The sequence below is a fragment of the Musca autumnalis genome, unplaced genomic scaffold (genome assembly GCF_047663935.1).
Source record: "Musca autumnalis isolate F117 unplaced genomic scaffold, ASM4766393v1 scaffold_5, whole genome shotgun sequence".
Taxonomy (NCBI): domain Eukaryota; kingdom Metazoa; phylum Arthropoda; class Insecta; order Diptera; family Muscidae; genus Musca; species Musca autumnalis.
Window position 1 is genome coordinate 172,857,400 of NW_027412088.1, and position 27,498 is coordinate 172,884,897.

Genomic DNA, 27,498 nt, shown 5'->3' on the forward strand with positions numbered 1-27,498 from the left:
CCTATAGAAATCTCTATTCAGCCAGGCTGAATTGAAGATTTCCTATAGAAATCTCTATTCAGCCAGGCTGAATTGAAGATTTCCTATAGAAATCTCTATTCAGCCAGGCTGAATTGAAGATTTCCTATAGAAATCTCTATTCAGCCAGGCTGAATTGAAGATTTCCTATAGAAATCTCTATTCAGCCAGGCTGAATTGAAGATTTCCTATAGAAATCTCTATTCAGCCAGGCTGAATTGAAGATTTCCTATAGAAATCTCTATTCAGCCAGGCTGAATTGAAGATTTCCTATAGAAATCTCTATTCAGCCAGGCTGAATTGAAGATTTCCTATAGAAATCTCTATTCAGCCAGGCTGAATTGAAGATTTCCTATAGAAATCTCTATTCAGCCAGGCTGAATTGAAGATTTCCTATAGAAATCTCTATTCAGCCAGGCTGAATTGAAGATTTCCTATAGAAATCTCTATTCAGCCAGGCTGAATTGAAGATTTCCTATAGAAATCTCTATTCAGCCAGGCTGAATTGAAGATTTCCTATAGAAATCTCTATTCAGCCAGGCTGAATTGAAGATTTCCTATAGAAATCTCTATTCAGCCAGGCTGAATTGAAGATTTCCTATAGAAATCTCTATTCAGCCAGGCTGAATTGAAGATTTCCTATAGAAATCGCTATTCAACCAGTCGGAATTGAAGATTTCCTATAGAAATTGCTATTCAGCCATACAGAATTGAAGATTACCTATAGAAATTGCTATTCAGCCATACAGAATTGAAGATTTCCTATAGAAATTGCTATTCAGCCATACAGAATTGAAGATTTCCTATAGAAATCTCTATTCAGCCAGGCTGAAATAATGATTTCCTATAGAAATCTCTATTCAGCCAGGCTGAAATAATGATTTCCTATAGAAATCTCTATTCAGCCAGGCTGAAATAAAGATTTCCTATAGAAATCTCTATTCAGCCAGGCTGAAATAAAGATTTCCTATAGAAATCTCTATTCAGCCAGGCTGAAATAAAGATTTCCTATAGAAATCTCTATTCAGCCAGGCTGAATTAAAGATTTCCTATAGAAATCTCTATTCAGCCAGGCTGAATTAAAGATTTCCTATAGAAATCTCTATTCAGCCAGGCTGAATTAAAGATTTCCTATAGAAATCTCTATTCAGCCAGGCTGAATTAAAGATTTCCTATAGAAATCTCTATTCAGCCAGGCTGAATTAAAGATTTCCTATAGAAATCTCTATTCGCCAGGCTGAATTGAAGATTTCCTATAGAAATTGCTATTCAGCCAGGCTGAATTGAAGATTTCCTATAGAAATTGCTATTCAGCCAGGCTGAATTGAAGATTTCCTATAGAAATTGCTATTCAGCCAGGCTGAATTGAAGATTTCCTATAGAAATTGCTATTCAGCCAGGCTGAATTGAAGATTTCCTATAGAAATTGCTATTCAGCCTAGCTGAATTACATTTTTCTTAGAGAAAAACCCCTTTAAAACATGCTGAATTCCATTTTATCTAATGACATTACTATTCAGCTAAGCTGAATTGCAGTAATTCACTATTTTTTGTTATTCAAAACCCCCAAAAAAGTACAAAATTTCGTTTGGTCTCATGCGCCGCCGTCTAAGGTCATAAAAGAGAAACACACCTTTACCAAAAAATTCTCCACGATTGCTCTACATGAATTTCTTTCCTTCTTTCTCGTTTACAGATTTAATGTCTATATTTTAATGTTGTCCTTGTAAGAAAAGCAAGGAACCGCCAGGATATCTACGCAATTTGTACAAAAACGTATAACCAACAAACAAAATGTCGTCCAATTCATCGGATATACCACGTATTATGGTCTTTAGACCGACATGGGAAGAATTTAAAGATTTCCCCAAATATATAGCCTATATGGAATCTCAAGGTGCTCACAAAGCCGGTTTGGCTAAAGTAGTACCACCACCCGAGTGGGTACCACGTAAACAAGGTTATGATGATTTAGATGCATTAAAAATTACCATACCGGCACCGATCTGTCAAGTGGTAACCGGCAAACAGGGTCTCTATCAACAAATCAATATACAAAAGAAACCGCTGACAGTTAAACAATTTCGAGATTTAGCCAATACGGAACGTTATTGTCCACCCAAACATTTCGATTATGAAGATTTGGAAAGAAAATATTGGAAAAATATTACATATGTAGCGCCCATATATGGGGCTGATGTTAGTGGGAGTATAACAGATCCAGATCAAGATGTAAGTTGTAGGAAAGTGATATCGAGAATATAGAGATTTGGGGGTGGGAAAGGAGTGTGTTGTGTTAGAGAGAACAGGATTTTTTGAAGATAAATTTCAAATTCAGATATTGAAAACTAAATTCAGCTAGGGTGAATTGAAATTTTGCTATAGAAATACCAATTCAGCTAGGGTGAATTGAAGATTTACCATGGAAATCACTATTCAGCCGGGCTGAATTGAAGATTTCCCATGGAAATCACTATTGAGCCATGCTGAATTGAAGATTTTCCATGGAAATTACTATTCAGCCGGGCTGAATTGAATATTTCCCTTGGAAGTCCCTATTCAGCCATGCTGAATTGAAGATTTCCCTTGGAAACCTTTATTCAGCCGGGCTGAATTGAAGTTTACCTATGGAAACCTCTATTCAGCAGGGCTGAATTGAAGATTTCCCTTGGAAACTCTTTACAGCCGGGCTGAATTGAAGTTTACCTATGGAAAACTCTATTCAGTCGGGCTGAATTGAAGTTTACCTATGGAAACCTCTATTCAGCCGGGCTGAATTGAAGATTTCCCGTGTAATCCTTTATTCAGCCAGGCTGAATTAAAATTTTCCTATAGGCTGAAGGCTGATTGGAAGTTTTCTTTCAAAAATACACTCTCTTGCAAATATCCTCCTCTCCCTGAAATCTCTTCTCAATGTGAAAATGTTTTCTCATTCTCACCCTTCTTATCACAATAGAGTTGGAACATAAATCGTTTGGGCACAATACTCGACTATGTCAACGAAGATTATGGCATACAAATTGATGGAGTCAATACTGCCTATTTATATTTTGGCATGTGGAAGACCACATTTGCCTGGCACACAGAAGATATGGATTTATATTCCATTAATTATTTGCACTTTGGTGCACCAAAGACCTGGTATGCGGTGCCCCCAGAGTATGGACGTAAATTGGAAAAGGTTGCCAATCAATATTTCCCAGCCAGTTATAAGAACTGCAATGCCTATTTGAGGCATAAAATGACACTGATAAGTCCACAGATTTTAAAACAGCACGATGTGCCGGTTAATAAGGTGAGCAGCAGGATAAAAAAGTGTCTTTTGTAGAGGGTTATAATCATCGTCTTTGTTTTGTTTAGATTACCCAGGAGAAGGGTGAAATAATGATAACATTTCCATTTGGTTATCATGCCGGTTTTAATCATGGCTTTAATTGTGCCGAATCAACAAATTTTGCCATGGAACGTTGGATTGAATACGGCAAGAGGGCCGTACAATGTACCTGCAGGTTAGCTTGGATTTTGTTGTTATCCTTTATGTGCAGGGTTTAAATGTATGTTTGTTTTTGTTGTTACCTACCAGCAATGATATGGTGAAAATTTCAATGGACACATTTGTCAAACGTTTCCAGCCTGATCGTTATGAGGCCTGGTTGGAGGGCACCGATTATGGTTTACATCCCGAGGATCCTCCCAATGCTATTGTGCCAGCCCCTCCGCCCAGCCAATTGGATATTATGTGCAATAAAAAGTATGCTCTCAATGATTTGTCTCTCTCTTTGTGCCATTCTCTCCTAACATGTTTGTTTGTTTTTCTTTAACCACCAACGCACATACTGCGGTGCCCCATTTAGTAATGGGGGTGCCAATGATATTCCATTACATATCCTACAAAGAATGAAAAAACAATGCAATCCCACAAAACAGAAATCGTTTAAGGAGCGTAATCCTGATTTGGATTTAGATGAGATACAACAGAATCCAAATATCCCAGATGACATTAAGGCCGTGCTCAAGGAAAGTGTTTTAACTCTGGACGATGAGGAGGAAGAGCCGGCCATTGTGGGTGAAGAAACTGAGGCACTGGCGACGACACCGGATATCAGCTTACAAAGTCCAGCCCAGTTTAAAACGAAAAAGGAACTGCTAGCTTATATAGATGATGGTAGGCTTCATAGCGTCGGTAGAAATCTTGCCAAAGTGTTACATTTTTATTTCTTTCCTTAAATTAGATGAGGATAATGACGAGGAGGAACGTAATTTTCAAAAACGCAAAAATAAACGTAAAACTGATGCTGAATATGATGATGATTGGCTGGCCTCAAAGCGGCGTACTGCAACTTCACGCAACAGCAACAAGGGGCGCAGTCCCCGTGGCAAGGATAAAACAAAAGATGATCGTTCCATATCGCCAGCCTCCTCAACATCATCTTCTACAACGGCCAACAGTAGTGTAAAGGGCGGACGCAGTCGAACGAATTCCAAAACCGAAAAGACACCCAGCAAATCACCACGCAAAACACCAGTAAAACGTAAACGCAATGAGGACAAATCAGGAGCCTCCTCAACATCAACAAGTCCTGTTAATTTTAGTGCTGCAATGTCGTCCTCGTCAAGCTTTAATGGTTCATCATCAGCTGGCAGCTGTATTATAAAAAGCGAAACAACAGCATGTGGTAATGGCATTGGAGGAGGTGGAGGAGGAGGTGAGCGCTTAATAAAAGCCTCGCAATGATATTGTGATAATAAAAGGGAATTCTTTTTGGGCATAACTTAAAAAGAGCAAAAAAATATGATAAAACAAAAACAAATAGAAAGAGAGAGAGAGCTCGTTGGTCCATTCGTCCATAAGTTTTCCCTACCCTACCCAAACTAATCACAGTTGTCAAGTGTAAATAAACAACAACAAATCCTCCATTCCCCCAAACACCATCACCACCACCATCCACATCAACAACATCCATGTCCCATTACCAACCAACCTAATTTTTTCTTCACCTAACAGTTCCTTGCAACTAATGACTTGTGAAAAAAAAGTACTGGGTGTTGTAATTAATTTAAACAAACTAAATATTTAATTACACATTCCAAAACATCATCAACAATTCTAGCAACCAACCACACCACCACCACCATCCATTCATAATGTTACTAATTCTTCTCCCCACCCACCAACCACTTCGTGTATGTCTGGCTTTTGATTCATATACTTTTTTGATAGATGCATTCATGTAGTAGTACCCTTTTTCATTTATTTGTTAGTTTACTTTTATTTGTTATTTAATCAAATTTATTTGTTTTTATTAATGTTTTGTTAATGTTAATTTGTTTGGTTTTTGTCTGTTTTTCCTTTAATAATACCATTAAGTAGCTAATTACCAAAAAGTGTTGCATACTTTTAGGCCCTTAGGTTATCAATTGTGATTCACTGTAAATGGTCCGTGAGAAAACAAAACCATTCACAATAGTTTCACAATAGGCAAAGTAAAATGACAAAACAATACGCAATACGTATAAGTAACGTAATGCAAATATGACGTAACCCCATTAAATCAATGTAATGCATATTTTAATAATATTTTTAGGGTTTGATGTTAGAAAGGGAAGGAATAAAGTTCATTTTATTAGAAAATTGAAGAAATTAAGTCAATACCGGGACAAATGAAACATAACGGTTGTATTTTGGTAGAGTAAAATTATAAAACTATACTCAATGAATACCTAACGTAATATAAACATAACGTAATGACATTAAATCAATGTAATGCACATTTTAATGATATTTAAATGTTTTGATATTAGAAAAGAATGGAATAATATTATTTATAGTAGAAAATATAATGGATAAAGTCACAATAGGGTAATGAATGAAACGAAAAAGATGCGTAACACTGTGAAATTAATTTAAGACAATGGGGGTTATCATGAACGGCAATTCCCCGTGCATTTTTTCACTTTCTCCCTTAAGTTGCAATGGCGGAAAGACAAAACTCACGGGGAAAATTTCATTCATGATAACCCCCAATGTCAATTTAAGACATTTTTTGCTATTTTTTTCTGTTGTGAAGGAAAAAATAAATCAATTTTTTGCCGGTAAAAGGATTTTTGTCTAATTTCAAATCATTTTTGTGTTTATATTAAATCATTTAATGATATTTTTCTCCACGAAAACCAAGGATATTGCTGAATTTTTATGGAGTTAAGGATTCTGAAATGTTTTATTTGTTTTGTTGGACAATTTAATTAAACAAAACAATACGTATAGTGAACATAACAGTGGTAAGGGGTATTATGTCTTTGTGCATTTGTATGTAACATACAAAAGGAAACGAAATAGACCCATAGTTCCTTTTGGGGATATACATATAATCACTTTCTAAGTCGATTTATGCATGTCCGTCCGTCTGTCCATGTATTTTTGTTCGCAACGTACAGGTCGCATTTTTTGTCCGATTCAGCTGAAAATTGGGGACTACAACTTTTTTAGCCATAGGAAGAACGCTATTGCTTTTGGTGAAAATAGGTTCAGATTTTGATATAGCTCCCATATATATTTTCGCCCGATTTCACGTATTTGCTGCACCAAACACGCTATATATGTCCGATTTCGATGAAATTTGGAATGTGTGACTGAATTCGGTCTAGAAACAAGTGTGCCAAATTATATAGAAATCGGTTCAGATTTTGATATAGCTCCCATATATATTTTCGCCCGATTTCACGTATTTGCTGCACCAAACACTCTATTTATTTCCGATTTCGATGAAATTTGGAATGTATGACTGAATTCAGTCTAGAAATAAATGAGCCAAATTATATCGAAATCGGTTCAGATTTGGATATAGCTCCCATATATATGTTCGCCCGATTTCACGTATTTGCTGCACCAAACACGCTATATAATTCCGATTTCGATGAAATTTGGAATGTGTGACTGAATTCGGTATAGAAATAAATGTGTCAAATTATATCGAAATCGGTTCAGATTTGGATATAGCTCCTATATATATTTTCGGCCGATTTCGCGTATTTGCTGCACCAAACACGCTACATAAGTCCGATTTCAATGATATTTGGAATGTGTGACTGAATTCGGTCTGGAGCTCCGATTTATATTTTACGTATTCACGGTGGTGTAGGGTGTCATATAGTCGGCCCCGCCCGACTTTGACCCTTTCTTTACTGTTTTTTTTTTCAAAATTGCAAATTAGGAAGCTAGCGTTAAGGCATTGATTAGAATCCACAAAATTTTAGGTGATTAGGTTACAGCTTTGTGTCTTGTTTTAACATTTTCCTTTATATCTTATTACTTTCTAATGCATGTCCCCACTATACCCTCCTTTTGACCAACATTTCCGCTTACTATTATTAACTTTTACTTATCATTTTTTTTTACATTTTCATTTACTAAAAACACGCTCGATTTCTTTTTGTTTTTATATTTTTGTTCCTTTTTGCCCTTTTTGTTTTTTCTTTTATTATTTTTTATTATTTTTTATTATTTATTTTGTTCACCATAATGTAATGTTTTTTTGGTTTAATAGAAATCTTTCGAAACGTTATTACAGAAAAATCACAAACGACAATAACATCTAACGACCATCCTTCATTACAATTTATGCAACAGCAACGTAAATTCGAAGGGAAGATACCAAAACTCAGTCAACAGCATCAGCATCAGCAGCAGCACCAGCAAAAACATCAGGCGCCACAACAACAATCGTCATCAACAACACCAATGACCGCAATAGAGACAATTGTAACAACAACTGCTACACCACCAATTAACAGCAACAACAACATCTATAGCGGTAACAACACGGCTATTGCTGCTCCCCCTCCCCCTGCTATTGATTCCATTAAACACGAATCGATAACAACAAATTCTAGTCAAACCGTAGTTACCCAAGAAGAGGTAACCACTATTTCTCCTCCTTCAACACCACCAACAGCAACAACAATTGTTTATAGCACCATGTTACCAGCTGTGACCACACTCAATGGCATTCCATCCCATCACCATCATCATCAGCAGCAACATCATCATCAGCCTCAATATATTACTATGCAATCGCCCACAGTGACTTTAAGTCCAACCACCACCACTAGTCCCCCCATGGCGATTACAACCAGCAGTACAGATGGTGCTGTCTATCAATATAAATCGGAAATTATATGTGATAGTCAGGCGTATCAGCAGCACCAGCAGCAGCAGCAACAACAACACACTACTACCTCTCATGAGGTAAATCAACAAGGTAAGTTTTGAATATCGTTTTTTTTTTTTTTGGAATTCTTAACAATTGTATATAGATTTTTGAAAATAAACTGAAGTTTTGTTGTTTGAATTTCAATTTTATGTTTCAATTGATTTGTTTATCCTAGAATTAATTACACAATGGTTATAGTACGTTTATATATAATTGGATTTAACAAACCCAGTGGGTTTCAAATCTTCATTAAGAAGGTTAACCCTACAAAAGGCTAATATAAACATGCCCTTACAGAATTTAAAGAAAGTGAACTGATGAGATCCAGTGGCGTTGATCGAAACTATAGTATTCCCTGCCTTACCCCTTGGCGAACAATGCCAAATCTTTTCCACTAATAAAATAGTTGTTTTAAAATATTAAAACAACAACAATGGGATTAAGCCAGACTATTTTGAAAAAACAAAATTGCAAAAAAAAAAAATATATATATATTTAAAAAAATTAAAAAAATTGAAAAATGTTTTTTTCAAAATTTTTATTGAAAACTTGTTTCAAAATTTAATTAAACCATTTTTCCTATGGAAATTTTCATCGTAAATCTGTTTATGAATTTAAACTATTACCAAAAATCATGTCATAATTTTCCAAAAATAGTATAATTTGAAAAAAAAAATAAGATTCAATTTTTCTGGAGCATGAACTCAAATGTTCTTGAGTTCCCACCTAAAGTCTGTACCATTGTGTAATTATGCTTGTATGTATGTGTTTTTTATTTGTTTATTTTTTTTTTAATATAAAAGTTTTTAATTTGTTGTTGGTATTTTTATATAATTTTAATTTAAATCATGCATCATAACTCATCATTAATTAATAAAAACTAACATTTGTTTAAATATTTAACTAATTTTCTTAATTTGTGTTGTTAATTTTTTTTATTTTTTTTCGTTTCGTTTCGTTTAGTTACTAATACTTGCCTAATTGTTTTAACAAAATTCTCAAAATAAAATAAAACATTTAATACAACACCATGTAAACATCACTTCTTAAACCCCAATCATAATTGGCCAAAGGTTTGAATGGTTTCATTTACAACTAATATTCCGGTTCCCCATTACATTTCCCATTTCTGCCAAACTTTGGTTTGGCACTAATATATTCACTAGCAAATACTTGATATTTGAAAACAACTTTTGCAAGCTATGCTTAAATTTTCTCAAAATCCCCTTATCCAAAACATTCCCTCTCCCACCAAACAAACTTCCAACCCCCCCTGTGTTCGTGTTTCTAACTTTTGTTCTCCGTCCCATTGTCCAAACATTATTATCTAACAATCATACACAACCACATACATAACTTCCCCCCCCCCCCCCCCCCCCCCACCATATAAATACACATGTATTTCATTTATTGTTTTTCTTCATTTAACTAGATGTGATTTTACTTTGCCAATAACAAAACAAAAATACACAATAACAAAAGAAAAAGAGTTAAGCAAAGCGCCGAGAGCCGAGAATAAAATGAGAAATATTTTAAGATAATTCAAAACTTCCAGGCAACATCCAAGCAACAACAACCAAAAACAAACAATAATTGGAGAAATTGAATACTCAAATTACCATTTATTTGTGTTTAACTCTGTAATTTTTTTCCCCATATAAAATGCACAAAATTCCAACAATCCTCGCTACAGAAAGAAATCTTCAAAACAACCGCAAAAAAATAATTGTAATAAATTTCTCCACTACTCTTCAACAAAATTTGTATTGTATTTCTATTACAAATATATCATGGGAGTTGTAAAATATATAATATTTATTAAAAAAAGGCAATTATTTTTATATTTATATTTTATTATTATGACTTTTCCTTTCCTTTAATTTTAAGTTCTCTTTTGTAGTTGAAAATCTAACCAAAAACAAACGTATTTTTTATTTATTTTTCTCACCAACAAAAACGAAAGCTGTGTAAACATAATTAAATTATATGCAAATTATAATTTTTTGTAGTATTTATTAATATTTTTAATTTTGTAGTTTCGAAATTATTTAGATTTTTAGAGAAAAATTGGGTCATTAAAGTGAATTTAATAAACCAACTGTGAGAAAAAGTGACATTTGCCGCATCAACTACGTTTAATTTTAAGGGTTACGCATAGATTTGCAAAAAAAGTGAGCATACTTTGAGGCGCCAAGTGAGCAACACAACCTAACTGCATTTCGTCAAACACAGCGAAGCTTTAACTAAAAGAAAATTGGAGAGAAATTATACTCTCCCATTTCCTCTCTCGCTCTCAAACGGACATTTCTTTTTTGTTAAAAATCCAGAGCGCTTGGAATACAAGTAAATAAATGTGAAAAACATTCATTTGTTTTAAAGTAATGATTTTCTTATCACACCATGGCAAAAAGTGAGCATACTTTCAGGCGCCAAGTGAACAATAAATACTCTAGCAAAGACACCAAACATTTAATTGAAAAAAAAAAACTATATTTTTAGCTCTGTTTCTTTACGTGCAAGAATCTTCAAGTTTTGTCAGTTTTTACTCGAAAAGCGTTCCTTTACTTCTGACACCATACAATTCATATAGCTGTGTTCCTTTACTTACCTGAAGTTACCATTTCTTACCATTTTTAACCTGTAAAGTGTTCCCTTTTAATAGCATACAATTTATATGAAAGCAGTTTACCACTTTTACCATTTTCTGCCCCTGTTACCATTTTTAAATGTAAAGGAACAGACCATATGTGAGCAGTTTACAACTTTTACTACTTTTGCCGGTTTTACCATTTTCAAAAGTAGAGGAACATACCAATTGTGTGCAAAAGGTGAGATGAATCTTACTCCTTCAGGTTGTGTTATCATTTCAATGTATATGAACTGATAATTGATAACACAATGGAATACCTTTTTATTTATTTTTTGATGTGCAAAATATTGACAATGACTAACAATGAGAAAGAAAGTATAGGGTTTTTTTGGTTATTTATCCACCCCAAATATGGTGGAATTGACCTATGGTAACATATGTCCGAAGAAGAAGGGTTTTTTTTGGGTTATCACTGCAAATCACTTGAATTGATAACACAGTGAATTGCATTTGTCTTATAACCCAAATTACAGCATACTTCAAGGCGCAAAGGAAGAAACTGCAAGTAACTGCACCACAACAAATGTCAACTACACAATTTAATGGTAATTCCAGTCACTTGGCCCATTTCTTGATCTAAATAATGCAAGAAATTTTTTATTTTATTATTATTATTTAATTTTTAGCCAATTATTAGACAATTTAAATAATTTTTACAAGCTAAAAAAAACAACAACGATCGACAACCAGCTGATTCAACTGATTGTAGGTAAAAATTAGTTTTTTTTTCATTTGCTAAAAATGTAATCAAATTTTTATTTTTTATTTAGAAAAACAAAAAAACAACAACTTCCAAAAAAACAAAAACCCAACAACAAAATTATTTCATAAGTTTTTTCTTCTTTTCCATTATTAATTTTTATATTCCATTCTATTTTTTCTCTTTGGTTTGGTCTCTACAAAAAAAAATATGAACAATTATTTGTTTTTTTTAAAACAAAAATTATTTCGCAAAAAAAACCAAAAACACATTTAATTTTTAAAACAAACGAATTTTTAAAAATTAAGACAATGTGGTCACCACTATTAGTTCGTCTTCATTGCTGCTCACAACTGCCCCTGCCACAACAACAACAACAACAGCCACATCATCAGCATCATCTGCGCCCACGGCCACGTCCACACCACCACCGCCACAAACTCCCTCAACAATTACCACCAACATTAATGAAATGCCCGGTTCGGAGACACATGCACCTCAATACCACTATATTACCACCACCACTGCCCCTGGACCTGGGTCCAATGGTTCACAACATCACCCGTCGTCAACGACGCCAACGACAACAATTGTCTATGAACCCTATAATGGGGAGGTCATACAACAAGACGGTAGCTCGGATGTAAACAATGGCAATACCATTATTAAGTTTGAAGGTTGTGAATATGAATTGGTTAAAAGTGAGAAAACTGATGAACACATTATACAACAACAACAAAATAATGGCCAACAACATCAACAGCATCACCAACAACAACATCAACATCAAGAAGTCATTGTCAAATATGAAGATCAAAGTTTAGATGATGATAGCTATGAGGAGTTCCAAAGTATATCATCACCGCAAAAGGATCAACAGAATGGTGGTGGTGGTGGTGTTACCTATCAAACCATAACCCATCATGACAAAGAAAACAATCAAATTATAACGGAAACCATTGTTATACCAGCAAATGGCAACAATAACAACAACAACAATGGCAATAACAATGTTGTCTTATCCACAGGCAAACAAAAAAGGAAACGCAAAACAAGATCCGTATGTGCCGATGAACAGGGTGAATATTTGGAAAAAATGTCAGTCAGGGGTCTGGACATACAACGTTATGAACACATCATTGATGGTGTTTCCTATTGTTTGGTTTGTGCCAAAAATGATGTCTACAAGACCTTTAAGAACAAATACAGTTTCCAACGGCATGCATATCTGTTCCATGAGGGTGATAATCGCAAAATCTTTGCTTGTCCCATATGCAATAAGGAATTTTCACGTCCCGACAAAATGAAAATGCACAAAAAGGATAAGCATGGTGATATGCCGGTGGCAGAGACTGCAAATGGTGGTGGTACACCTGTAAAGAATAATGGCGATACACCACCACCAGCCAAAAGGGCCAGGAATAGTACAGCAAAAACTCCCCGAGCCCGCAAGCCACGCAGCAGTTTGGCCAATACCATGGATATTGCCATACCCAGTAAAGATGATGCTGTGAAGAAGAGGTTGGCCCAAATTGATTCGGTTTTGGATGAGGTGCAAAATGCAGATTCCAATCAATCAAGTGGTGGCGGTGGAGGTGGTGGTATTCACATACAAGAAAACACCATCATACAACCTGGCGGCCAAGTTACGCAACAGCAAGCAAACTCTCATGTCCAGACCACACAGCAGCAACAAACACAACAATTACCTCCCCTAGAATTTAGTGGCATGATTTTACCGGGTGGAGCCCAATTGGCCTTGGCCAATCCAGGTGCCACTTCCAGTCTAATGCAGCCTCAGGCCCAAAGGGTTATTAGTACACAACCTGCTCAACAGAATCATTCTCCTGGTACCGCAACTCTCATCTATTCCAATCAAATTGATTTGCAACAGGCTTTGCTGCAACAGCAATTACATGGTCAAAGTATTATGATACAAGATCAGGCGGGTAATTTGGTGCCACTGCAATCGTTGCAGACATTGGATGGTGGACAAACCATCTACACCACAGCCCCAGCCCCTCCGGCTGCACCACAAGCAACTGCCGTTACGGCTGGAAGGCAACAAATCATACAAACCCAAGCACCAGCAAGCAATCAGACACTACTAACCACCGCCCCACATCCAACAACAACACACATTAAAGTGGAACCAAACACCACAAACAGTACACAGCAGCAACAACAGAACAATAACAACAATAACACCACCAACTCCAACAATAACACAACTAGTCACAACAACACAACGAGTCAACAACAACAGCAGCAGCAGCAACAATCAAGCCAACAACAGCAACACTATGAATTGGAAAATGTAGCCTATCTCTCGTCAACGGCTGCCACCCCCACAACGGCTACATCATTACCTGAACAACATGTTATTGGCACAGTGCAAAGCTATCAAATTCTGACACCCGATGGCCTACAAAGTTATCAAGCTGCCACTAAATTGGAACACAATGAATTGGAGCTAAGTCCCTATACAATGGCCACCACAACACCCCACTACACATTTAGCAGTCATTTAACGTCAAGTGCCGATCCTTCGTTACACCCGCAACATCATCAAACCACCGGCGGCAACAATAACAACAATGGTCTGTCGTCTGCTGCAACACATCAAACGATACACCATCAACCACATCACACCACCACCAGCACACAACATCATCATCATCCTCATCATCATCATCAGTTGCAACAACATCATCAAACGGCAGCGGCGACACAACATCACACACTACCCTCGTTATCGGCGGTGCCACATCATCATCAATTTATGGAATTGAAAAATGATTTGCTGATCAAAAGTACCGATGCCTATTCACTGGATGCAGCCACCTCAATGTATCATCTGCCCTTTTCACCCACCTCAATGATCAATGCTGTGAGTGATGTGAATTCATCCTCCCTGCTGGAAACCAAAGAAATTAGGTAATATTCACGAATATTTTTTTTAGAATTTTCAAGCATCTTACATTAGTTACAAAGAATGTGAAATCAAAAATCAGTAGTAGTAAACTACTCCTCCGTTTGCCTGCTGCCTGCGCCTGTCAGTGTGTCTGCGAACAAACGCGAGTGAGCCAAGAACAACAAAGTAGTAAAAGCATCTGTAATCTCATCCAGTTTTGTGCTGTGTGTGCCTGTTGTTTCTTTATTGTATTCTTTCAAGTAGAATCGTCTCTGAAATGTTGACGAGAAAGAAATTCTCTCAAAACATGTTTCGTTATGTTTCGTTTCATTTGAGTAGAACTGCCCGAATTTTGTGTAGAGTTGAAATCGTTGCTTTATTATTATTTTTTATTTTTTATTATTTCTGTATTTTTGTTTATTTTTATAACTTGTATTTTTATTAATTTTAAGTATTGTAAACCTTTGTTTAGTTTTGAAACAATTTGTAAATTATTGGTTTGAAAATGTTTAGAGCCGAATTCGTATGTAATGAATTATTCTACAATCGACATCAATTAGAATCCAAATATGAAAAAGTTTTTGTAAACAGTGTTTATTTGAAACGTATAGCCTCAATATTTTAAAGTGAGACTGATGTGAGACTGTAGGATTCGAGACAATAAGCATGGCCGGAGGCTTAGGTTATTCATTTTAAGAAACTTTTGATGCCATAGATAGGGAAGTATGTCTTTGCGAAAGAATAAAATGATATACTTTTAGTCAGGGTCACGAGAGCTAAATGTCATCCAAAGACTACCAGACAATCCGAGGTCAGGGGTTAAAGTGAACTAAAGTAACATTTTTTAACATAACCTCAAAAATATATTTATAAAAATTCAATAAAAGAGATGTTCTTACTAAGAGTTTAGCAAGTAAATACCACCATTACACTGAAAGACTACAAAACAATCCGAGGCCAGACTTTAAATGGAACTAAAGTTAATTTTTCAACATAACCTGAAAAAAACTTTTGAAGCCATATATCGGGAAGTATGAGCTTGCGCAAGAAACAAATTACATTCTTCCAGTCAAGGCGAATATACCTTTTTGACACCTAAAGACTACAAAACAATCCGAGGCCAGATCTTAAACGGAACTAAAGTTAATTTTTCAACATAACCTGAAAAAAACTTTCGGAACAATATATACATATGTAATATATACATATGTATATATTATATACGTATATATTATTCTAGTCATGGTATCAAGATCTAATTGACACTCAAGGACTTCAAAACAATCCGAGGCCAGGCCTTAAACTGAAGTAAAGTCAATTTTTCACCATAATATCATTTTTGTATACCCTACACCACACTGTGGTAAGGGGTATTATGTCTTTGTGCATGTGTATGTAAAATACAAAAGGAAACGAAATAGATCCATAGTTCCTTTTGGAGATATACATATAATCACTTTCTGAGTCGAATTATGCATGTCCGTCCGTCTGTCCATGTATTTTTGTTCGCAACGTACAGGTCGCATTTTTTGTCCGATTCAGCTGAAAATTGGGGACTACAATTTTTTTAGCCATAGTTAGAACGCTATTGCTTTTAGTGAAAATCGGTTCAGATTTGGATATAGCTCTCATATATATTTTCGGCCGATTTCACGTATTTGCTGCACCAAACACGCTATATACGTCCGATTTCGATGAAATTTGGAATGTGTAACTGAATTCGGTCTGCAAATAAGTGTGCCAAATTATATCGAAATCGGTTCAGATTTGGATATAGCTCCCATATATATGTTCGCCCGATTTCACATATTTGCTGCACCAAACACGCTATATATTTCCGATTTCGATGAAATTTGGAATGTGTGACTAAATTCGTTCTAGAAATAAATGTGCCAAATTATATCGAAATCGGTTCAGATTTGGATATAGCTCCCATATATATTTTCGCCCTATTTCAAGTAATTGCTGCATCAAACACGCTATATATTTCCGATTACGACGAAATTTTGAATATGTAACTGAATTCGGTCTGCCAATAAGTGTGCCAAATTATATCGAAATCGGTTCAGATTTGGATATAGCTCCCATATATATTTTCGGCCGATTTCACGTATTTTCTGTATCAAGCACGCTATATACGTCCAATTTTGATGAAATTTTGAATATGTAACTGAATTCGGTCTGCCAATAAGTGTGCCAAATTATATCGAAATCGGTTCAGATTTGGATATAGCTCCCATATATATTTTCGCCCGATTTCACGTATTTGCTGCACGAAACACGCTATATACGTCCAATTTTGATGAAATTTTGAATATGTAACTGAATTCGGTCTGCAAATAAGTGCGCCAAATTATATCGAAATCGGTTCAGATTTGGATATAGCTCCCATAAATATTTTCGCCCGATTTCACGTATTTGCTGCACCAAACACGCTATATATTTCCGATTTCGATAAAATTTGGAATGTGTGACAAAATTCGGTCTAGAAATAAATGTGCCAAATTATATCGAAATGGGTTCAGATTTGGATATAGCTCCCATATATATTTTCGCCCGATTTCACGTATTTGCTGCACCAAACACGCTATATACGTCCAATTTTGATGAAATTTTGAATATGTAACAGAATTCTGTCTGCAAATAAGTGTGCCAAATTATATCGAAATCGGTTGAGATTTGGATATAGCTCCCATATATATTTTCGGCCGATTTCACGTATTTTCTGTACCAAGCACGCTATATATTTCCGATTGCGATGAAATTTTGAATGTGTGACTGAATTTGGTCTAGAAATAAATGTGCCAAATTATATCGAAATCGGTTAAGATCTGGATATAGGCCCGATTTGTATTTTTACACATTCGGCCCCGCCCGACTTTGATCCTTTCCTTACTGGTTTTTTAAATTCAATACGTTAAAGTACAAACAATATACTATAAGACTCTAAAAAATCCAATACCAGCACTTAAACTGAATTAACAAAAATTTTTCAAAATAACCTCAAAAAAAATCTTTCGGGCAATATCTCGGAACGTATGTGTTTGCACAAGAAAAAAATTATATTCTTCTAGTCAGGTCCTCGACAGCTAATTGACACTCAAAGACAACAAAACAATCCGAGGCCTAAATCTTAACGAATTTCAATTTTTCAACATAACCTCAAAAAATATTTTTTATAAAAAATCTAAATAATGCTCATACAATGAGTTTGGAAAGTGAAAACACTTCAATACACTTCAAGACTATAAAACAATCTGATTCCAGACATTAAACTGAACTAGTGCCAACTTTTTCAAATTAACCTCAAAACAGCTTTCGGAGCCATATAACGGGAAATATGAGCTTACGCAGGAAAAAAATTACATTTTGCTAATCAGGACCTTAAGAGCTAATTGAAATCCAAAGACAACAAACAACCTAGAGCCAGGCCTCAAAGTGAACTTATGTTAATTTTTTCAACATAACCTCAAAAAAATTTTTTTTTATTGAAATTTTATAAAAATTTCATACTGTGAGCTTAGAAAGTAAATACAAGCAATACACTAAAAGATTACTATACAATCCCAGACTATAAAACAATCTGATTCCAGACATTAAACTGATCCAGCTCCAATTTTTCAAAATAACCTAAAAACTGTTTTCTGAGCCATATATCGGGAAGTATGAGCTTACGCAGGAAAAGAATTGCATTTTTCTAATCAGGACCTTAAGAGCTAATTGAAATCCAAAGACAACAAAACTATCCAGAGCCAGGCCTCAAAGTGAACTTATGTTAATTTTTTTCAACATAACCTCAAATTTTTTTTTTTTATTGAAATTTTTATAATATTTTTATAAAAATTCATACTGTGAGCTTAGAAAGTAAATACAAGCAATACACTGAAAGATTACTATACAATGCGAGACCCAAAATCTTAACGAATTTCAATTTTTCAACATAACCTCAAAAAATATTTTTTATGAAAAATCTAAAAAAAAAAATGCTCATACAATGAGTTTCGGAAAGTGAATATAAACAATACACTTTAAGACTATAAAACAATCTGATTCCAGACATTAAACTGAACTAGCGCCAACATTTTCAAATTAACCTCAAAACCGCTTTCTGAGCCATATATCGGGAAGTATGAGCTTACGCAGCAAAAAAATTACATTTTTCTAATCAGGACCTTAAGAGCTAATTGAAATCCAAAGACAACAAAACAATCCAGAGCCAGGCCTCAAAGTGAACTTATGTTAATTTTTTTAACATAACCTCAAAAAATATTTTTTTATATAAATTCCCATAATTTATATAGCAATTGCCATGTAATTTCAATTATTGTTGAATGCAAGCCCAATTTCACAATATTTTGGTAAAGTGGCAAAGTTCTTCAACATAACCTCAAAAAAGGCCAAGAAATGTTTTGGCTGAAAATTAGTTTTGGACACAAATTTTCTATGTTTTGCATTAAAAAACAGCAAGGGAACTTATTTTTAAGCTTTTAGAGCCTAATAGTTCATCTGAGACATGAAAACTAAAAAAACTAAATGGCCAATATAACCTCAAAAAAAAAAAAAAAAAAAAAAAAAAAAAACTCAACGTAAGGAAGTATCTTCACATATGAAACGGTTTCTAAACATTATTCAAATCTTTTTTGTTTATTTATTTTTTTTTTAATATTGTATTTTGTAGTATTTTTTCTTTATAATTTCTATATTTAGCAAGTAATGTAAACATCTTGAAATCTTCGAAGACAACCAAAAAATGTATTGTTATTGTTGCTGCTACTTTGCGATAAACGATACTATTAAATCTATAACCTTTTTTTCAAATTATTTTCTGTAAAACACTTCTCTTCTTCAAACTACACAACACTTCTTGACAATGCAAGTTTGCAAATAAAATTTCTACACTGAAAACTTGAACTTAAAAATAAGTATTGTAAACATTTTTGTTAAGTATTTAAATTTAATATTTACTTTTAGGTTTGTTTTAATCCATACTCTTTTTTTTGTAAAATTTTGTGCATTTTATTTGTGAAAAAAATATTAGAGTTTTTATTTTTTGGGCAAATGAAAAAGTAAACAAAAAGTATTTGCTTTATTTGCTTGGGTTTAATAACATTTAATTTCCAATTTTGTTTAAATATGGTTTTAATTTATGTTTTTTTTTTTTCTTTTTTTATTTCTTTTTTTATTTCTTTTTTTATGCTCTTTTTCGTTTCATTATATACAACACAAAAAAATTCACATTACCACCCCACTGTAAATTCAAAAATAAAAATAAAATAACAAAACCGCATACACCGTAAACACAGTTACGATATCAACGAAGCCGTGCTGTTAGCCCTTTAAACAAACAACTGCAACAGTTTGGTTTGGTTCAAAAAAAAGCCTAGGAAATGTTGTCAACATTTTGTGAGGCACGCATACTCTCCTTGATAAGTTATGCAGCAGTAGTAGTGTTACTCTTTGTTCAAAGCTTAACTAGGCCACAAAGGGGTTTCAAATAACAACAACAACACCATCATCATCTTCATCATTATCATCACCATGAAACATCACAAAAACCTCTCTGGTCATCATCATCAGCACTCAATATCACATCACCAAGTGTTACTAATCATTTTCATAATGTTTAATGAGGTTAAATCTCTCCCACTACCACCAGCATCCCAAGTAATATCCTCATCTAAGAAAACAACAAATCATTTGTTATATATGTTAATTTGTTTTTATATACCAAAACAAACAAAACAAATTTGAATACTTTTATTTATATAAAAAATAAAAGCAAGGTATGTGGATTTTTTGTTTTGTTTTCCTAAGTTTTTTTTTTTATTTTATTTTCTTTGTTAAGTTATTTTTAAGTTTTTTATTATGTTTTTTTAGTTTTTTTAATTTTAAGGATTTAAAACATTTGTATTAGCATTAATAACACTTTCAAACTAAACTCAACAATGTCCTCAACAAGTGTCAATTTTATACAAAATTTCTTAAAGGTAGGCCTCAAAATTTAAATGTTTTTTTTTCGACATAACCTCAAAAATCTTAAAACTACTTTCAGTGTTTGTTTTTCAATACAAGAAAGTTAGGTGACATGTTTTTCATATATAGCTTAAATATTGCCAACTTTATACATAATACCTTAAGCTAATTTTCAAAAGTTAGATTTAATTGTTTCAACCTAACCTCAAAAATATTGAAAGGGCTTTTATTGGTTGTTTTTCAATACAAGAAAGTTAGGTGACTTATTTTTTCATATATAACTTGAATATTACCAACTTTATGTATAGCACCTTAAGCTAAATTTCAAAATTTAGATTTAATTGTTTCAACCTAACCTCAAAAATATTGAAAGGGCTTTTATTGGTTGTTTTTCTATACAAGAAAGTTAACGGTAACAAAATTTGTGTATATATAGCCTAGAAATTGTCAATACAAATTTCCTTAAATTATCCTTAAAAATGTTAATGTTAAACATTTCTTTAACATAACCTCAAATTGCATTAATATGTTTTTTAACACTAAAACTTGCTATCTTTTAATACACACGAATTTAGAGACAATTAGTGTCTATATATAGACTAGAATCTGTTTCTTATATAAGATTTTCTTTATTTTAACCTAAAAATTTTCAACAACATAACCTAAAATCCTATGAATAGTAGGGGGTTTCCAGTACTCTAGACCATAATGACAAGAAATGTGGGTAAAAAAATCCACAATTTTTTCAATTCTTAGAATTAGCAAGTAAATAGAAAAAGTTGAAATATGTGTATTTTTTCGAAAAAAAAAAAATATTTTCTTGTATAACCTCAAAATCAAAAAAAAAAAAAAAATATAACCTAAACCACACAGTGGTAAGGGGTATTATGTCTTTGTGCATTTGTATGTAACATACAAAAGGAAACGAAATAGATCGACAGTTCCTTTTGGGGATATACATATAATCACTTTCTGAGTCGATTTATGCGTGTCCGTCCGTCCGTATGTCTGTCTGTCCGTCAGTCCATGTATTTTTGTTCACAACATACAGGTCGCATTCTTTGTCCGATTCAGCTGAAAATTGGGGACTACAACTTTTTTTAGCCATAGGAAGAACGCTACTGCTTTTGGTGAAAATCGGTTCAGATTTGGATATAGCTCCCATATATATTTTCGGCCGATTTCACATATTTGCTGCACCAAACACGCTATATACGTCCGATTTTGATGAAATTTGGAATGTTTCACTGAATTCGGTCTAGAATTAAGTGTGCCAAATTATATCGAAATCGGTTAAGATCTGGATATAGCTCCCATATATATTTTCGCCCGATTTCACATATTTCCTGTACCTCACACGCTATATATGTCCGATTTCGATGAAATTTGGAATGTTTCACTGAATTCGGTCTAGAAATAAGTGTGCCAAATTATATCGAAATCGGTTCAGATTTGGATATAGCTCCCATATATATGTTCGCCCGATTTCACATATTTGCTGCACCAAACACGCTATATACGTCCGATTTCAATGATATTTGGAATGTGTGACTGAATTCGGTCTGGAAATAAATGTGCCAAATTATATCGAAATCGGTTCAGATTTGGATATAGCACCCATATATATTTTCGGCCGATTTCGTGTATTTTCTGCTCCAAACACGATATATAAGTCCGATTTCAATGATATTTGGAATATGTGACTGAATTCAGTCTAGAAATAAATGTGCCAAATTATATCGAAATCGGTTCAGATTTGGATATAGCTCCCATATATATGTTCGCCCGATTTCACATATTTGCTGCACCAAACACGCTATATACGTCCGATTTCAATGATATTTGGAATATTTCACTGAATTCAGTCTAGAAATAAATGAGCCAAGTTATATCGAAATCGGTTCAGATTTGGATATAGCTCCCATATATATTTTCGCCCGATTTCGCGTATTTCCTGCACCAAACACGCTATATATTTCCGATTTCGATGAAATTTGGAATGTGTGACTGAATTCAGTCTAGAAATAAATGAGCCAAGTTATATCGAAATCGGTTCAGATTTGGATATAGCTCCCATATATATTTTCGCCCGATTTCACGTATTTTCTGTACCAAACACGCTATATATTTCCGATTTCGATGAAATTTGGAATGTGTGACCGATTTCAGTCTAGAAATAAATGTGCCAAATTATAACGAAATCGGTTCAGATTTGGATATAGCACCCATATATATTTTCGGCCGATTTCGTGTATTTTCTGCTCCAAACACGATATATAAGTCCGATTTCAATGATATTTGGAATGTGTGACTGAATTCGGTCTGGAAATAAATGTGCCAAATTATATCAAAATCGGTTAAGATCTGGATATAGCTCCCATATATATTTTCGCCCGATTTCACATATTTCCTGTACCTCACACGCTATATATGTCCGATTTCGATGAAATTTGGAATATGTGACCGAATTCAGTCTGGAAATAAGTTTGCCAAATTATATCTAAATCGGTTAAGATCTGGATATAGCTCCGATTTATATTTTACATATAGTCGGCCCCGCCCGACTTTGATCCTTTCCTTACTGGTTTTTTTGGTATAAATTCCCATAATTTACATACCAATTGCCATGTAATTTCTATTTTTGTTGAATGCAAGCACAATTTGACAATATTTTGGTAAATTGTGAAAGTTTTTCAACATAACCTCAAAAAAGGCCAAGAGCGGTTTTAACTGAAAATTAGTTTGGACACGAAATTTTCAATTTTTTACATTAAAAACTAAAAATCATGACAAACTGACAAGAATTGTGGCTAAAAAAAATTCTCAATTTCTTCATTTTTTTTTTTTTTTTGTTTTTCAATCTAACCTCAAATGGCAAAAATAGATTTTAGTCCCAGTTATTTCAATAGACTCAAATTAAAAACAGCAGATTTCTTATATAGACTAAAATTTGTCTATTATAAGCAAGTTTCTTCTACATAACCTCCGCTCTCAATTTCTTCATTTGTTTTTTTTTTTCAACCTAACCTCAAATGGCAAAAATAGATTTTAGTCCCAGTTATTTCAATAGACTCAAGTTAAAAACAGCAGATTTCTTATAAAGACTAGAATTTGTCTCTTATATGCAAGTGTCTTCTACATAACCTCCAACTGTTAAATGTGACATTTCTCCTTGAACATAACCTCAAATCCCCGAAACTTTACAACATGACCTAAAATCACAAAAATATAGGGGGTTTTCAGCCGTCATGTTCTGAATGACAAGAATTGTGGATAATAAAATTCTTATTTCTTTAATTTTACAATCTTTGAGGACTTTTCTTATTTTTCAACCTAACCTCAAAAGGCAAAAAAAAATTCAGTATTTATTATTTCTTAGTAATCATGTTAAAAGCTTTATATTTTTAAACCAGAATGTGTCACTTTTATACAACTTTCTTGTACATAACCTCCAAATATTAAATGTCACATTTATGTGTAACATTTTCTTCGACATAACCTCAAATTTTATAAAAGATTCGTAAGAGTTTTAATAACTAATATAGGCTATATTCTTAAAATGTTTTACTGTATATCCATTTTTCGAGAGTTTTCCTTATGATCGCAAAGTTCGTATATTTTCACTTTAATACAAATTTTTCAAACCTAACCTCAAAATATGAAATGTTCCCATAGAAATTGTCTCTTCACTCTTCTGGTTCAATATTTGATATATTTTCTAAATGTACCACATGATAGAATCAAATTTCGTATATTTTCACTTTAAAACCAAGGCACATTGAATAAGGTAGCCGATTCGACAAATACCAACAACAACAAACCTCTTGTACACTTTAAAAGTCAACATTTGTTATTTTTTTGTATGAAGAATTGTTGTTGTATGTTGTTTACAACAACTTTTTTGACATTTCATGTTCAATCAGCTGCCGTGAATCGGCTACCTTATTCAATGTCCCTGGCTTTAAAACAAAATATTCAAATCTAACCTCAAAATATGTAATGTTGATAAAACACCTCTCGTCCCCCTAGAAATTGTTCAATTCACCCTTCTGGTTCTTTATTTCATATATTTTTAAAAGATCTCGGCTTTCTTCATAAGATCCAGGAACAAATTTCTTACATTTCCACTTTAATATAAAATTTTGAAACCTAACCTCAAAATTTAAAAAGTGATATTTTCTAATATTTTGCACCTTTCTTTCAAAACTGTTTCAATATAACTTCATATTGTGTGTAATTGAAACATTTTACCATTTATGTCCATGATTTTTTTGCAATTTTCCAACCTATATTTCAAACATAACCTCAAAAAATGAAATGTGATTTTTTTTTAAATAATTTTCTCTTTTTTTTCAAAATATTTTCAATCTATCTTCACACTGCGTATAATTGAATCTTGAAAATGAGTTATTGTATTTATAGGCAACCTAACCTCAAAATTATAAATGGCGTTTTTTTTCTATAGAAGCGTTTCCTTATTAGAAATGCATTCATTATAATTTAATAGGGATTTTATTTTTATGTAATTTAAGTGCTTTATCACATGTATGGCCACAAAATATGTGTGATTTCGCTTTAAATCGGAATTAACCTCAAAAACATAAATTACTTTTTTCTACAGAATCGTTTTCTTAATAAAAAAAATGTCTTCATTATAATTTCATAGAGATGCAATGAAAGCGATTTACCACAAGTGAGGCTATATACATCACATATATGTATAGGGAAATTGTAGGCAGTTTTAAATGAACCCCAACCTAAACAATTTGAAATATGAGTCTAAACACTATTTTTTCAAAATATAAGCCTTTCAGTCAACACACTTATAATTTTCGCTGTAGTTAGGGACAATTGTAGATATGTTGTGATATATTTTGTTATGGTCATAAATGAATGAATGAACATAACCTTAAATAGGAAAGAAACTAAAATGATAATACAAATGTTTAAATTCTTATTTTTTTGTAATATATGTCTTTATTTATTTTTTCACATCATCCTCATCATATTTTAAATATATTTAATTTATTTTTAATTGTTTTTTAATTTAATTTTTGGATATTATTTATTTTCTTATTTTATTTATTTTTTTAATTTAATATTTTTTTAATATTTTCTCATTCAAGTATTTAGCAATAAAGACTAGAATTAAATAACTTTAATTACAAAAAAAAAAAAATGAAAATCAAAGAATCCCAATTCTAATCAAAACCTGTATTTTTTCTTTCTTTTTTTTCAAATCTGTTTATTTTCATGTTTCGTTTACATTTTTCGTATTATTTGTGCGTGTGTACCTTGTTTGTGTATGCCATCCAACAATTGGAATATACCACCCAAACCAACCACCACCCAAAACCAACTCCAAATAAAATGCTAATATGTGAAAACCTCATATAGGTTTTTCTAAAACACACTCCACATGTAATGACCACAAGAACACCACAACCATCACCACCACATCATCCAACAACAAAAACCAACCAGATCAACATGAATTTGTTAAGCCTTTAGAAAAGCCTATGCCTATATATGGATCAGGATCCAACAAAATATCATCATCATCAACAACAACAACACATAACACAAACACACAAATACCCCCAACAACAACAACATCATCATCATTATTATCATCATCACCATTATCATTATTATTGCCAAAAACAACAACACCAACAAACAACAACAACTATTATCCCTTTTTACGGGATAATATTAACAAAAGTAGTAGCAACAATAATGATATATCCAAGGGAGTGTCATCATTACATTCCTCTACGTCAGCCAACACAACAGTCTCTTCTTCAAAATCATCATCGGCGGCACCAACATCTTTTGATGAGGCCAGAATTTTCTATGAAGAAGTTTTGGCCAAACAAGCAAAGGCAGCAGAACAGGCCCGTCTTTACAATCAAAGTAAAAAAGAAATTACCCTGGGCTTTGGCGATAAATTTACTGATTTTGTTATGAATGAATTTGTAGGTGTCTCTATTCCATCATTTGTTTAATTTTTAAATAGTTTTTAATATAGTAACACATGTAAAAATGGGCCCAATCCATAAAATTTATTTAATTTTTAAATGTTTTTGGTCATTTTTAATTGAAATTAACATTTTAGTAACTTTAAGTAGCATATAATCTTGAAAAGTTAATAATTTTCAGCCATAACTCTCAATTTATTTAACAATTTGTCAACATAACCTCAAATTTATAACACAATTTTTTATTGTTTTTCAACATAACCTCAAAGTTATTACAACCGTATTCATGTAACTACTTTATAAAGTTAATTGTTACTCTTTGTTTTACATTTTTTAACGGTTTTGCATAATTTTTTTTAAACAAGTTCAACATAACCTAGGAATTCAAGACCCTAAATTAAACACAAATAGAAACATTCATTACTGTAAATAGTATACAATCTTCGAAAGTTCAATAATTTTTAAACGTAACTTTGAATTTGTTACATAATTTGTCAACCTAACCTCAAATTTATAACACATTTTTTTAACATAACCTCAAATTTATTACAAGCGTAATCATGTAATTGCTTTCCAATGTTGATTGCTATGCTTTGTGTTATATTTTTGTATGGTTTTGTTTGGTTTTTTTCAAACAAATTCAACATAACCTCAAATTTATAACACAATTTTTATTGTTTTTCAACATAACCTCAATGTTATTACAACCGTATTCATGTAACTACTTTATAAAGTTAATTGTTACTCTTTTTGTTACATTTTTTAATGGTTTTCCATAATTTTTTTAAACAAATTCAACATAACCTAGGAATTTAAGACCCTAAACTAAACCACAAATAGAAACATTAATTACTGTAAATAGTATACTATCTTCGAAAGTTCAATATTTTTAAACGTAACTTTCAATTTGTTACATGATTTGTCAATCTAACCTCAAATTTATAAAACATTTTTAACATAACCTCAAACTTATTACAAGCATAATCATGTAATTGCTTTCTAATGTTGGTGGAATAAGAAGGTGTTACATCAAATCATGTCAAACGTCAAAT

At 33.0% G+C, this 27,498-nt stretch overlaps 1 protein-coding gene across 2 annotated transcripts in view; it reads left to right on the forward strand.

Moving 5' to 3' along the window:
- The window catches only part of LOC141406814 (uncharacterized), a 108,382-nt gene that overhangs the window by 76,651 nt on the left and 4,233 nt on the right, over positions 1 to 27,498 (forward strand). The window contains exons 2-11 of one of the 2 annotated variants that reach the window (XM_073992864.1): positions 1,715 to 2,250; positions 2,975 to 3,313; positions 3,379 to 3,527; positions 3,602 to 3,769; positions 3,873 to 4,183; positions 4,251 to 4,724; positions 7,563 to 8,276; positions 11,887 to 14,515; positions 19,796 to 19,900; positions 25,863 to 26,213. In XM_073992864.1, coding sequence (XP_073848965.1) covers positions 1,813 to 2,250; positions 2,975 to 3,313; positions 3,379 to 3,527; positions 3,602 to 3,769; positions 3,873 to 4,183; positions 4,251 to 4,724; positions 7,563 to 8,276; positions 11,887 to 14,515; positions 19,796 to 19,832 — 5,259 coding nt within the window. In that variant the 5' untranslated portion in view covers positions 1,715 to 1,812 and the 3' untranslated portion in view covers positions 19,833 to 19,900; positions 25,863 to 26,213. Of the gene's footprint in view, positions 1 to 1,714; positions 2,251 to 2,974; positions 3,314 to 3,378; positions 3,528 to 3,601; positions 3,770 to 3,872; positions 4,184 to 4,250; positions 4,725 to 7,562; positions 8,277 to 11,886; positions 14,516 to 19,795; positions 19,901 to 25,862; positions 26,214 to 27,498 lie in introns of those variants that run through there. The other variant, XM_073992863.1, reaches the window with a different exon arrangement.